The 13,027-nt window shown below is 40.1% G+C and overlaps 1 protein-coding gene across 5 annotated transcripts in view; it reads right to left on the bottom strand.

Annotated features, from left to right (window-relative positions):
- The window catches only part of PARD3B (par-3 family cell polarity regulator beta), a 604,960-nt gene that overhangs the window by 66,443 nt on the left and 525,490 nt on the right, over positions 1-13,027 (bottom strand). For all 5 annotated transcript variants that reach the window (XM_075934324.1, XM_075934322.1, XM_075934323.1 and 2 more), the window contains one exon: positions 5,483-5,618. In XM_075934324.1, the coding sequence (XP_075790439.1) occupies positions 5,483-5,618 (136 nt within the window). The remainder of the gene's footprint in view (positions 1-5,482; positions 5,619-13,027) is intronic.

The raw sequence follows: 13,027 nt of genomic DNA, 5'->3' as shown, positions 1-13,027 counted from the left end.
GAGCGACTCCAAAGAAGGTTAGGGAATTATTCATACTTACCACTGCTAATCGGGTGAATTTGGGTCTTCCTGTGTGTCCTTTCTGGAACAGTTTTTTTTTTTCATATGAGGTTTGACTAAGATTTTACCACAACAATCTTCTTCCATTCCCCAAAAACCAGAATCTCATTGCTTAGGGCAGATGACATCGTTTCTGAATTATCCCAATCCCAACTCTTCACAGGACAGACAGAATTGCAGGAAAGTTCTTGATTGGTAAAACACATTTTAATAGGAGGTTTTAATCTTCATTATTAATAGGATGCTTTTGTAACACCACAAATATTTCTGAATGCTAGTTTTCAAAGTTGCTTAATTCTAAATGAGTTTTCTTTTCCACTAAAAAGAATTAAATTGCATCCAACTGTGCAGTAGTCAGTAACGGTTCAGAAAATCTGGAATTCATAGGCGCTCTCCTATGGTTTTCCATAGTATATAAAATTGACATTTCTCCCATTGCACTAGAAGTCAGGAATGTTATTATTCTAGAAGTTGGAATTTTGGTTTTTAACCAGGATCCAACACAAACGTTTGTGGTTTTTGGGAACCTAACCTGCTCTAAACTCAACATCCTGAAGCTGGAATGAATTGCTCATTAAAACACAAAAAGCTCCTTTTCCACTCCAAAGTAAGTATAGAAGCTTTTGACACGATATGGAAAAATAATGCAGTTCTCAAACTTCCTTTTCTCTCTCTGATTTTTTTGGTTTGGACCTTTGCCAGACGCACAACAAACTGCTTGGCCTTTTACACAAATGGGTATGATTTTTTTTGTAACCTTAATTGGGAACTGACAAAACTCAGTACACTGCATATTTGCTTGAATCAGAACCTGTTGATAGATAGTATATTAAGGCCTGGTGCACAGATCTGAGTAGAGATCAGATAGCTGAAGAATGGAATTTTCCCTTTCATTTTCTGTCAACATATAAAGCTCATTTGTAAATTAGGATAAAAAATTATAAGATCTGCTGTGTACAAGGTATCATATAGAATATTGTCAGGTTGCTGCAGTTACCTACAGGTGAAAAACCACACTCAATTAGTAATGAGTTCTATGCAGTCCTTGGAAGAACATGATCAAAACAAGGCTGTGGGAAGAATTTAATGTCAAAGTGAAGACAGAACTGAAGTTTTAAGTAACAGGATTGGTATGAAATCTGTGAAAAAATCCAGGTAAATCCTCAAATAGGTTATTTATTCTGAGTTTTTCAAACTTGTGAACTGTCTCTCTCTCATGTGCACACACTTTATTGCCTTATTAAACATTCCTTTTCCCTAATTTTTATTTTCTTGTTTTAGTGAAGCAATGGGAAAGACAGCGCCCATAAAATGCTCCTGCTGTAACTCCCTCCAATTCCTAATGGGAGTGTCTTAAGTCCCTATTGCCCATCTCTAACACAGTTCCCTTTGATCAGCAGGCTCACTTTAAGTCAATGAGATTCTTTAATGGGCTTTGATCAGGCTCTTAAACCAATATGCTCATGAAAATGTGCATTATTTAACTTGCACACACATGCACACACTTACTGAAATGAGAACCGATAGTCTCCAGTAATGCACCCAATCTATTACCAGTGGACTTCAGTTTTATCAATGAAAATAAAGCAACATACATTTTTTCCTGTTTACTTTCTAGTCAACATCTCTTTTTACTTAATTGGGCCTAGAGAAGTAAAAAAATGTTTCACTTTAAACCATCTAACCCTTATAAATCTGCCTTATGTTTTCTTCAGAGTTATGAAGTTGGAAAGAGAGACAGAGACAGAGGGAGGGACCAACCAAAGAGCGAAAAACCAAACAAAAAATAAAAAAGAAACAAAGTATCTGGAAATAATTTTGAAGTTTTATGCTAGTTAGCTCAAACTGTGCCATATAAATGTATCTTTTTATGTAGACATGCTAAACTGAATTATTCAGCTGTTCCTTAGAAAAAGAAAAAAAACATACTGAGGAGGGAGAGCTGAAAAAGAGCGAGGGAACAAAAATATATACAACAACAAATGAGAAGAACAGAGGCGAATTGAATGAAGAGAGACTAGCAACCTTATTTAAAATGAATTTTTGACCTTATTTTTAAAACATTTATGGATCCCAATTGCCTGTCATGAGATTATGTTCCCTTACAATGCTGGCTTTTCAGCTGGCTCTGCACTTTAACTTGATTTATCCCATTTTTTAAAAAGTGGATTGTTAGAAATACCCTTTCCACCAGAAATTGTCCCATTACAGTGTCAGCTAAAGGCCACTTGTCAATGTCAGCTTTATAAGATAGAAATGTGTGGCATGAGCTCTCAGACTTATTTTTGGAGGATAATCCCCAGTGTCCATCTCTGAACCCACTGCTTTGCTGTGGACAGTGTCTTCTTAAATTATTGTATGTTATTTTCTAATTTATCTGAATATTTCATTAGATGGTTTATAGTGATTACAGCAGCTGCTGCACATTAGCAAGACATCTTAAAGGAAAGCGGGCTTGGGTATCATGCTGACTGACAAAAGCATAATATTAAGCTTACCTAGTATTAAAAATACATCAGGAGGCCTCTCCTCTTCTCCAGCTGTGAGAAGAAAAGCCCATGAAGCTCATAACAGCAGGATTTCCTCCTGCTCAGCTGCCTCCTGCCTCTTTAAGGGAGAGATCTGACTAAAGTGAGTTTTTATTTATTTACAGTGATGGAATTAGTCATCAGATTGTCTCTTTGCTGGTGAATAGAGGCTGAGTAAAGCAGCTGTTACTCATACCAGCAGTCTAATGGCCCTAAATCAGAGGGCTGCTCTTGAACTACCAACAAGTGTGAGGAGAAATGGAGCAGCAGCCACTATTTTTCCTGAACCAGCATACGGGGCAATAGTAAACGGGGGAGGGAAAGACTGAGGGAAACAGGAGGTTTCACTTGTATAGCCTCCCAGTTGTTGGCACTTTTTAGACAAGGTCAGGTGTCTTTGAGACTTTACAAGTGACTTCAACTGGTTGAACTATTAAGGTGTTGCAACAAACTTCTGCCATCAAGGTAGAGTATAGAACAAACAATAGAAAGCAGGTCTTCCTCTCAACAAAAACAGTTAAAAATTCATGCCTTAGAAAGACGAAAAGAAATAATTTTGATGCCTCTAATATTAATCAATCAAAGACTGAGAGCTTTAAAGCTCTCTTGAGTACTTTGATTAAGGACATCTTGACTCACAGGAAAAACGAAGCTTTGGAAATCAGTGATCTTTGGGCATTACATTTAATAGAAAAGACTTAAAAGGGATTACCTGTAAGGGACCTTTGTGAATCTTTGGAAATTATATTGGGCCATAAATCTGAACCTCTTCGGAAGGGTAATAAAGCCTTATCAGTTTCAGCTAAGAAATAGAAATCCTCAGTTTGCTCTAGGTACATCATTGCCCAGGTATGAAGACACTGTCAAGTCACTGATTATTTCTTTAGCCTCTGTCTTTGCTAGACAGACATTTAATTTATATTATAAATTTTGTTTGTAAACAGTTTTTTTAAAACAAAGAATGGAAATGTAATAGATTTTCAAATTTGGTTCACTGACTCCAACTCCACAGACTGCTTGGGATATTTCTGAAATTAACTCAGGAAAATTGTGGCTTTATACAATGTCACACACACAATGTAATATACATTTTGTGATTGTGATAAAGCCGCATTCTGCTTTTTGTTTTGTTCTTTTAGGAACATAAGCACAGTGACTGAAGATTTCAATTCTTTATTCTAACGGATAAACTGGCAAGTTTGGGGAATAGTGGAAACACTGATGATATTAATACAGGTTGGACCTCACTGGCCTGGCACCCTCGGGACCTGAGCAGTCCTGGATGAGGGAATTTGCCAGACCAGGGAAGAACCCCTGTCTCTGTCTCTCTCAGCCTGCCGCCCCTCCCTGCCACTGGCTCCTTCGGCCCCAATGTTAGCCAGGTAACACAACTTCCCCGGCTCCGCTGCCATAATTGCTGTTCCAGCCCCACTACGGGCATGGCAGGCCTGGGCCCGTTGCTGTGGCCCCAGTTCCACTGCCAGCCAGTACGCTGCGCCAATCGGGCTGCCGACCTATGGCAGAACCAGACAGGCTTCCCCTGCTGGGATGCTGTGGCATGGCCTTATTTCCAGCCAGGCATCCTTAGCACAACCCCACTGCTGGGTTGGCATGCACTGACTGCACTGACCTGTGCTTATAACATTATATTATACTTGAGTTCTAACAATTTTTAAATTATTATATGTTTGTTTTTTAAAATAATGTTTGAATTTGGCTTAAATTGCAGCATGTTGTACAGCATGCCAGAGATTTGCATGCCTGAATATTGATTGGCTTCATTTATTTTTAGAGACAGAGTGCACACCTGGAATTCTTGCTCAGGAAGAATTCAGAGAACTGCAGGACTGATTCCATAATGGTCTCCTATGATATTAAGATAAACCATATATGTAAGGCATCAGAGGGGTCAGGAGCACTGCATTCAATTGGTGGCTCTTTCCCACACTTGGATGGTACACCTCTGTACACTCACTGCACTTTGTTCCCCACCATTCATAGCTGTAATAAAGGGAAAGGGTTATTTTCCTACTAGATATGTTAATAGACTAAACTCAATCCTATTGGGAAAGTACGGTGAGATCCTCTGAGTGGAGGCTCTACAAAAGGGCAAGGTATTAATTTTTTCACTTAAAAACAATGTGACCAGGGGACACAAGGGCAGTATCTGGCCCAGACTGTAAGGACCCCAGCACCGGTATGAAAGGGAAGGATGTAAGTAACCTTGGCCCCCACACTTGTGCCTCCGTATTTCCATATAGTACTCAGACACAATTTGAGTCTGTCAATAGCAATAGCAGGATGAGCAGATGGACCATACTGCATCCTCCTAAGAGATCTAGTGCAACCATGTGTGCCTCAAGATTTTGGGAGAAATCATGCTGTCTGGGAACCTTCTTGGAAGTTGCCTCTGGGCCAGTGCTTACATCTAATGCCAGGTCTACACTACGGGAAAAAGTCGACCTAAGATACTCAAATGCTACTACATGAAGAGAATAGCTGGAGTTGATGTACCTTAGACTGAGTTTTTGCAGCATCCCCACTGCAGGAGGTGGGGAGGGGGGACATCAGCGGTCAATTTAGCAAGTCCTTACTAGATTCACTAAATTGAACCTTGGAGATTGATCACCACAGCATCGATCTCCTGGTAAGTGGAGACAAGCCCTAACAGCAGGTAGACATGACAACATTTGAAATGTCTCACTTTCAAGTAGAGTTTAATTGATATAAATGATTTGTTTGATGGGCTGGAGTTACTTACAAAAACCAAATATTCATGTGAAACTGACATAGATACAAAGTTTCTGGAAAACCAAACCAAACCAGCCAGTGTCTTCTGCAAGCTTTCCATATGGCAAAAAGATTTGCTGATTAGCATTTTGCTGCAAACCTACCCAGTATTGATCATAATCAGATGGCCGTGTTCTCATCTCATCATCCTCATAGAAAGGTAAGCCGTCTCGCCTGGCTTGATGATATTCCTTCCGTAACTTCTGGATGCGGTCTGCATTCCCAACAGCTGGACAACCACTGGAAAGTAAAATAATAAATTACATATGTACACTGCCCATCCCCCATATAATGCTGGTACAATGTGATAAACATACGAGGCAGCTCCGATCCTCTCACCTGTATTCTACACATGCATTCCTAAGAACAATCACATATGGCTACTATGTTTAAATAAACAAAATAATTATAAACCACAGAAATATTTACTTTTTCACTCTAAATATGGAATCTTCCTTGATATTGCATTTGGCTGAGGTAAACAATGCAGGCATTCAGATCTGGAGCACTACGAGCCTTTTAGTCTAATATTTCATTAGCTCTCAGGGATAGGCACAAACAGTTCTATACCATAAAAGAGGTGGGAAACCCAACCTCAATTACAAAAAAACCCTATCTAGCTTGAGAAATAGAAACTCTAAAATTATGATATTATTACATATGAAAGAGTAGCATCGGGTAATTTTGAATGTTTGTAAAATGTATTTGACCGTAACACTGTAAAGACTTACGTATGTGCATAACTTTATGCACGGAGACTAGTTGCAATAGAGTCAACAGAATGACTCAATGCATGTGTTCAGCACATGCATAAGTCTCTGCAGGAGTAGGGATGAATACATTTTACAAACATTTAAAATGGTCCGATGCTTCTTTTCCATGTATAATAATATTACTATTTTATAGGTTGACTTTTTTCCTGTTTCCCAGGGTTAGAACATTAGAAGCACTGTCTACATACCTATTTTTAGAGTACTAGCACAAACCCTGCTTGTCCAAGTCTATGGAATGTTTCTAAAACAGATATTTTGCAACATACAGTATATGGGACTGTAAGAGGTTGTCTGTAAATGAGAATAAGCTTTTCTCCCAAGACCTCTGAGAGTGAGGGATCATTTTCCAAGATGGGTTGTACATTGTGTATAATGCACCAGAGGGGTCTGAGTTATGTTATTTTCTCTTTTGGGTCTATCTTGAAGTAGTTCATGTCTGGGTACTTTTTTGGCTCTGTGACCATCTTGGAAAATGATCCCTCACTCTCAGAGGCCTTGGGAGAAAAGCCTATTCTTGCTTATAGACAACCCCCTAACCTGAAACAAATTCTTTCCGGTAACCATGCTACACAACCACATCATAAGTATCCAGGAACCCAGCCCTGCAACCAAACACGATACCAACTCTGCCCACATATCTATACTAGCAAATTCATCACTGAAGCCAGCAACATAAGCTACCAAATCAAAAGGTCATTTGACTGCATATCCAGTAATTTGATCTATTCCATCAAATGTCAGCAATGCCCCACTGCTATATATATTGGACAAACTGGATAGTCTCTGCGGGAAAGAATCAATGGATACAAATCAGATATACATAAAGGAAACATACAGAAACCTATTGGGGAACACTTTAATCTTCCTAATTACTGTTTAAAAGATCTTCAAGTGGCTGTCTTGTCACAAACCAATTCTACTAGCCAGATACACAGAGAAGCATTGGAAATAGAGTTCATCCGCAAATTCAATTCTCATGCTAATGGACTCAATCATGATGAAGGATGGCTGGGACACTAGCTACCTAGCAGTCAATGAAGGTGCAAACAGCTCTTTGTGTAGATTCCTATGTCAGGAAGGATACTATCAATTGACTTTGATTCTTATTTGCTTCGTTTTAACTACCCAATCTTTATGTACTTACTGATTCCCTCTACCTTCCTGATTTTATATACCCTCTGCTCCCTGTATTCCATACCTTCCTTTTTTCCCCTCCCTCCCCTCCTTCTCTCCTATTTATTTTGGGTCTGCACATCCTAAACTCAAAACTCCGGTTTTCTGAAGAAGTGGGCCGTGCCCACGAAAGCTCCTGATACCATCTACATGTTTTGTTAATCTATAAAGTGGTACCAGACCATTTGTTGATTTTTTCTGTACAGACTAACTTGGCTACCCCCTGAAGTTCCAGGAAAATATAAATTAAAGATGCTTTTGAAAGAAAACTTACTCGTTTAATAAAGGCTGACCTGAGCAGTGTGCCCTATCTTATGCCTAACGTATGAACAATAAGCATAGCCTTTGAAGATGAAACCCCCTGAAATTTTTCTATCAATGCCTTTAAAGAAATACTTGCTTTTTAAGGCCCTCTTTATATTGGGAGAAAACTTAGAGCTATGCTAGTGTAGCATAAAACAGTTTCACTCACTCTGGAGTAATGGAAGATGAATATGATACCTTCTCCAATGCTCATGCAAGTTCTGAATTTCAGCTTGGCTCCTGACAATTATGTGAATATATGAACCACATTCAAACTCACCAGATGAATTCAATCAGTGCTGTGCAAATATCGCATACATAATCTATTAGTTTACCCCAAAGAAACTGAAGCATTGAATTCAGGCAGAATGAAGTCATCAGTAATAAAAAAAGAAACTGATAAGGCAATATTAAAAAAATCCACAATTTTCTGACATTTGCAGGGAAGATCATACGTTGCCTGTAAACTATTCCCCCATCTGCCTATAAATACATAATTAAAATATGGGTTTGATCAGATATCAGTTCTCAAGTAGGAGAACAGTAGAAGAATACCAATTCAAATGCTTAGGATGCATGTCTGCTTATGCTGAAAAGCCTGACCTGACAGAAGAAATATATAAACAATCTGCCAGTAAAAGTCAATTTATATTAAGCAGACCCACTGGAATGCCTCACTGAAGTTTGTGAATGCAGGAGACTGAATTACTGCAGGCGCAAAATGTACACTTTGGAACTCACCTCCTGAAAGAACTAAAAATTACCACAGACTTTGTCACTTACACAATTTACTGCATAACTTATTTCATTGACTTAGCTTCTCACACGATATGTTCTTCACATACAGAGTGAGACAATGCACCTCATCTCACACATTCACACACAAAAAAATTAAGGCAGCTATGGAGTTGTTACCTGGTAAGAAAAGATTTCAAATGAGGTGCCCACTCCATACAAAGCCAGAAGACTTTCAGATTTCAGACTAGCAGATTTCAGAACGATTTTCATTAATTTAATGAGACTGAATCAGAAGTGGCTGAGGTTGGCGTGAATGACAGAAATGTAGGCTTGAAAGGAGCCTGCAGAGGTAATCAACTCCAGTCCCCTACCCTGAGGCAGGTTCAAATAAGCCTAAGTCATTCCTGACAGATGATTGTCCAGCCTGATCTTAAATATTTCCAATGATGGGACTTCCTCAGTCTCTTGGAAGCTTTAGTGCGTAACTGCTCCTATAGTTTGGAAGTTTTTCCTAACCTAAAACTCCCTTGCTACATATTAAAACATTACCTTCAGTGGACCTGGAGAACAACTGATCTCCACCTTCTTTTTAACAGCCCTCAACATTTTGAAGACTTGTATCAGGTCCCCTCTCGGTTTTCCTTTTTTAAGATTAAACATGCCCAGTTTTTTTAACCTTTTCTTATAGCTCAGATTTTCTAGATCTTTTAACGTTTTGATGTTCTGTTCTGAACTCTCTCCAACTTGCCCACTTCTTTTCTAAAGCGTGGTGCCCAAAAGTGAATACTGCACTCCAAATGAGGCCTCACCAGTGTCAAGTAGAGTAGGACAATTACCTCAGTGTTTTACACACACATTCTGGGATGATATTAGCCTTTCATACAACTAGATCACATTGCTGACTCACATTCAAGTTCTGATCCACTATAATCCCTCGACTGTTTCCAGCAGTACTGCCACGTAGTCAGTTATTCCCCATGTTGTAACTAGGCATTTGACTTTCCCCTCCTAATGACAGCGCTTGGGGTTATTTAGGCTTCTGTTACTCTGGAAGAGTCAGTAAGCCCTGAGAAAGAAACTGACAGGGAGCATCTGCAGCACCACTCTTTGTTACTGGCAGATGAAGTCGGGTATGTGGTCAGCACTGGATCAGCTGGCTGTCACCCATTTCTCCTTTCTGTCATCACACCTCTATTCAAAGTGCCTCTCTAGTGCAGCATGCACTGGCTCCTGTATCCCACAGGGAATGTGGAGAGGTGCTCATTCAGAACGAACAGACGCTGGCTACCAGAAGACCTCACCCTGACACATGAGAGCACATCAATCGGCAGTCTGTTGGAAGACCCTGAATCCAGGGGTGGAGGCAAAGAGGGTGAAGAGAAAGGAAGACACTGCTGAGGTGATTTTTGTACCTTAGGTGTCCCTGGGGTGGGGTGAGAGTTGAAATATACCTTCATCCCCACTTTTATAATCTTTTTGGAAGGGGAGTTGCACTAATACTATGCAAACAGAAAGTTCTTTCACACCACATTTGCTTTATTCATGACGTTCATCTCTGTTGTCTGTGGGGCTTTGTTTAGCTTGATAGGGTTCAGAAGGAGGCATCAGGAGGAAACACATGTGTACCTTGTGTCACTTTGTTCTCCTCACAAAAACTGTGAAAACAGCAAGACATTTTGTACCATGTTTGGCTTGTTAACAGTTGTGTGTGTTTCATGGTCACAGAATAATTTCATGCATAGATTTTTCAAGATTTCACATCTGTTCTGGCTTCATACAGAAGCCACAATACAGCCGGGAGGAATGCATGCAAGGGCTGTGCATATGGCTCCTAAGGGGGAGTCCTGGGATCCCCTGTAACTGCAACCTAGCCCACAAATCAAAATGAGAAGTTTGCTGTATGCCAGAATGGCTACCCTGTTGTGTTTCTGTAAAGTAACTCTTTCATAGGGATAGGCAGCAGCAGCTGGCCTAAAACTCAACCAGGAGGGGCAGTAGGTTGCTGCTTTTAGTTTGCAACTACTACCTCTACTGAGCTGCAATAGAGGGCAGTTTGGTCACCTGCTCTTGTCCATGCTTGGTCCCATTCCCATAAAATAGGAGCTGGGAGAGTAGCATGAGATGGGACCTGTCCATACCAGTTGGGAGAGATTGGCTGCTCTGCCCTTCAGTTGCTGCTGCTGCTGAGGCAGAAGTGTTCCTCCCCCAGCCAGACAGCTCTGTATGTGGAGCTCTGAGACCCTGGCTGGGCGAGGCTGATTCAGCTGCGAGGCCTTAGAGGGAACCTGGCTGTTGCTGGTAGTAGGGGGCCTGGGTTCACTTCCAATTCCTCCTCAGATGGGACCAGAGAGCTGTGGTACTTGACTCTTTCCCCAGCATGCCAGAAAGTCAGTGTCACAGTGGTGACCAGCAAACAGACCTGCCTGCCCTGTTACCTCAGAGTTGTGCTTTCACATGCTTCTCCCACCAATGCCCTCTTTTCACTTCCCATTCAGGAGGGTATTAAGAGTTTTTTGCTTTGTTTTCCTGAGACAGAGCATAACCTTGCTCTCTCCTCCCTTATGAGGTCTGAGTGATGCACAGAAAATTCGAATACAAACGGTCTCTAGTGTGTTTTCTGTTATGGATCAAAACAAGGTAGAAACGTTTGTTTTTACCTTTTTCAACTCAAAACATTTCAAATACATCAAAATGAAATGTTCTACACTTCAACATGAAACCAGTTGAAAAAATCAAAATGGCACATTTCAAAATACTGGAAACTAAATTTTATGAGATTGCCATTCCATGAAAAATTGCAACATTTTCCTTATTTGGGATGTATTATTATTTTTATTTTGAAATTGTGCAATTCCAATTTTTGGCTTGCTTTGTGGCAGCTTCTCAGACAGAGTGTGTCCACTAGACGTCTGCCACCCAGTGCATTCTCCAACTGAGACTGAAGATTACAAATGGCATTCACAATTTTGCACAAAGATAGCATATGAGTCAATTTGGGGGCATGTAAAACAATATTACATTTTATTCCATTGACTTTCTTTCTGAAGCGTTCAGTGGAGCTAGAGAAACCAGCATGATAATAGCGTTTCACAACATGACACACAAGTTAATTTTTTTTGTGGCATCGATGCATCATCAACAACATTTAACATGTATTTTTATGGCTCAGATCTGGCACAGAGATTTCAATGTCACTTGTTCAAGTAAAAAATGCCATTTTTATATCATGCAATGTCTTATTACATGTAACAAGCTGGGGAATCTACATGTACAACTTAAAAATTCTGATCGATATTATGAATTTGGCATCATGAAATTGCTGTATCACAGAATGCTGGTTTGTGTAGCCATCATGGTTGACAGGAGGGTACACAACAGACTTAGGACAATGGAGGGAATCTAACTCTAATGACTGTATGGTCACTGGTCAAGAGCAGTATCCTGGACAGCTCCCAGATGACTTCAACCTCAGGCTTAAGACTGCTCTGTAATGGTTAGGAAACTGTGAATGGGGAAATCATTGTAGTGTGTTTTTTACATAGAATTCTATATTATCCATGAAATTAAGTACAGAGCAATAATTTTAGATTCCTGTGCAAAATTGTGTGTCACATTATTCATATAACCCATAGAGGAGGCTGGAGTCCTAAGTGTGTTTAAGCTATGGGGGTAGTCTGAGGGTTCATCATTAATTCCAGGGGCTGGGCAATAGGCAACTCTTATGGGAGGGTGCTAGACAGAGGATCTGCATTTTAAGAGTGTGCCTAGAGCCCGCAAGATAGGGACAGTGCATGTTCAGACTCCAGAGGTCTCAGATACCTAGGCTACATCTACACTGCAGGCTGGCTGTGCAAGAACTTTTTGCAGACGAGATCTTCCGCAAAAAGTTCTTGCACAACAGCGTGTCCACACTGACATGTGCTTTCACAGAATGGCCATCAGAGCACCTGTGCTTTTTCCGATAGGGGTTTCTTGAGCAATAAACCCATGTGTCTGTCCACACATGCCTTTTTGCGCAAGAGCTCTTGTGTAAAAAGGCTTATTCTTCGTAGAAAGAGGAATAACTCTTGCACAAAAAGCCCTGTCTTCTGATGATCTACTGTACTTTTTCTTGCACGAAAACATGCTTGTAGTGTGGACACTGTGAGTTTTTGCACAAAAACTCTGCAGTGTAGACGTAGCCCTAGGGATTCAATGGATGGGTCCTTTCACAACCCATTTAGTGGCCAAGAGGAGACTCTCAGCTAGATTTGTGTCTTTGCACTTGTTGAAACACACTGCAAATTACAAACAAATGCGGCCTGTAAGGAGTCAGCTGTATCATTTAAAGACATACTCAGACATTTCTAAAAGAAGATTTCCTTTCTAGCGGGTTTCCTATATGTATTAATATTGCAAAGGTTTTCTTTTCAGTCATTTACCTCAGGATCTAATTTTACTCGGTTGACTAGCAGCCTATAAGCAACTTGGGGGTTACATTTTTCAACAATTGTGAAAAATGAATACTTTGCTGAAGCTTTCATTCACAAATGAATAAAATACAAACTGAATCTCATGTTGATTCAAAAGAGTGGGCTGAATCTTCCATTCACTACCTTTAATAATACAAAACTAATTATATTATAGCTATTGAAGAGAATATGCTGCCTTGAGCATGCATAT

Source organism: Pelodiscus sinensis, chromosome 7, assembly GCF_049634645.1.
Source record: "Pelodiscus sinensis isolate JC-2024 chromosome 7, ASM4963464v1, whole genome shotgun sequence".
NCBI lineage: Eukaryota > Metazoa > Chordata > Testudines > Trionychidae > Pelodiscus > Pelodiscus sinensis.
Note: the sequence above shows the minus strand (reverse complement) of the source record. Positions and strands in the feature narration are given on the sequence as shown.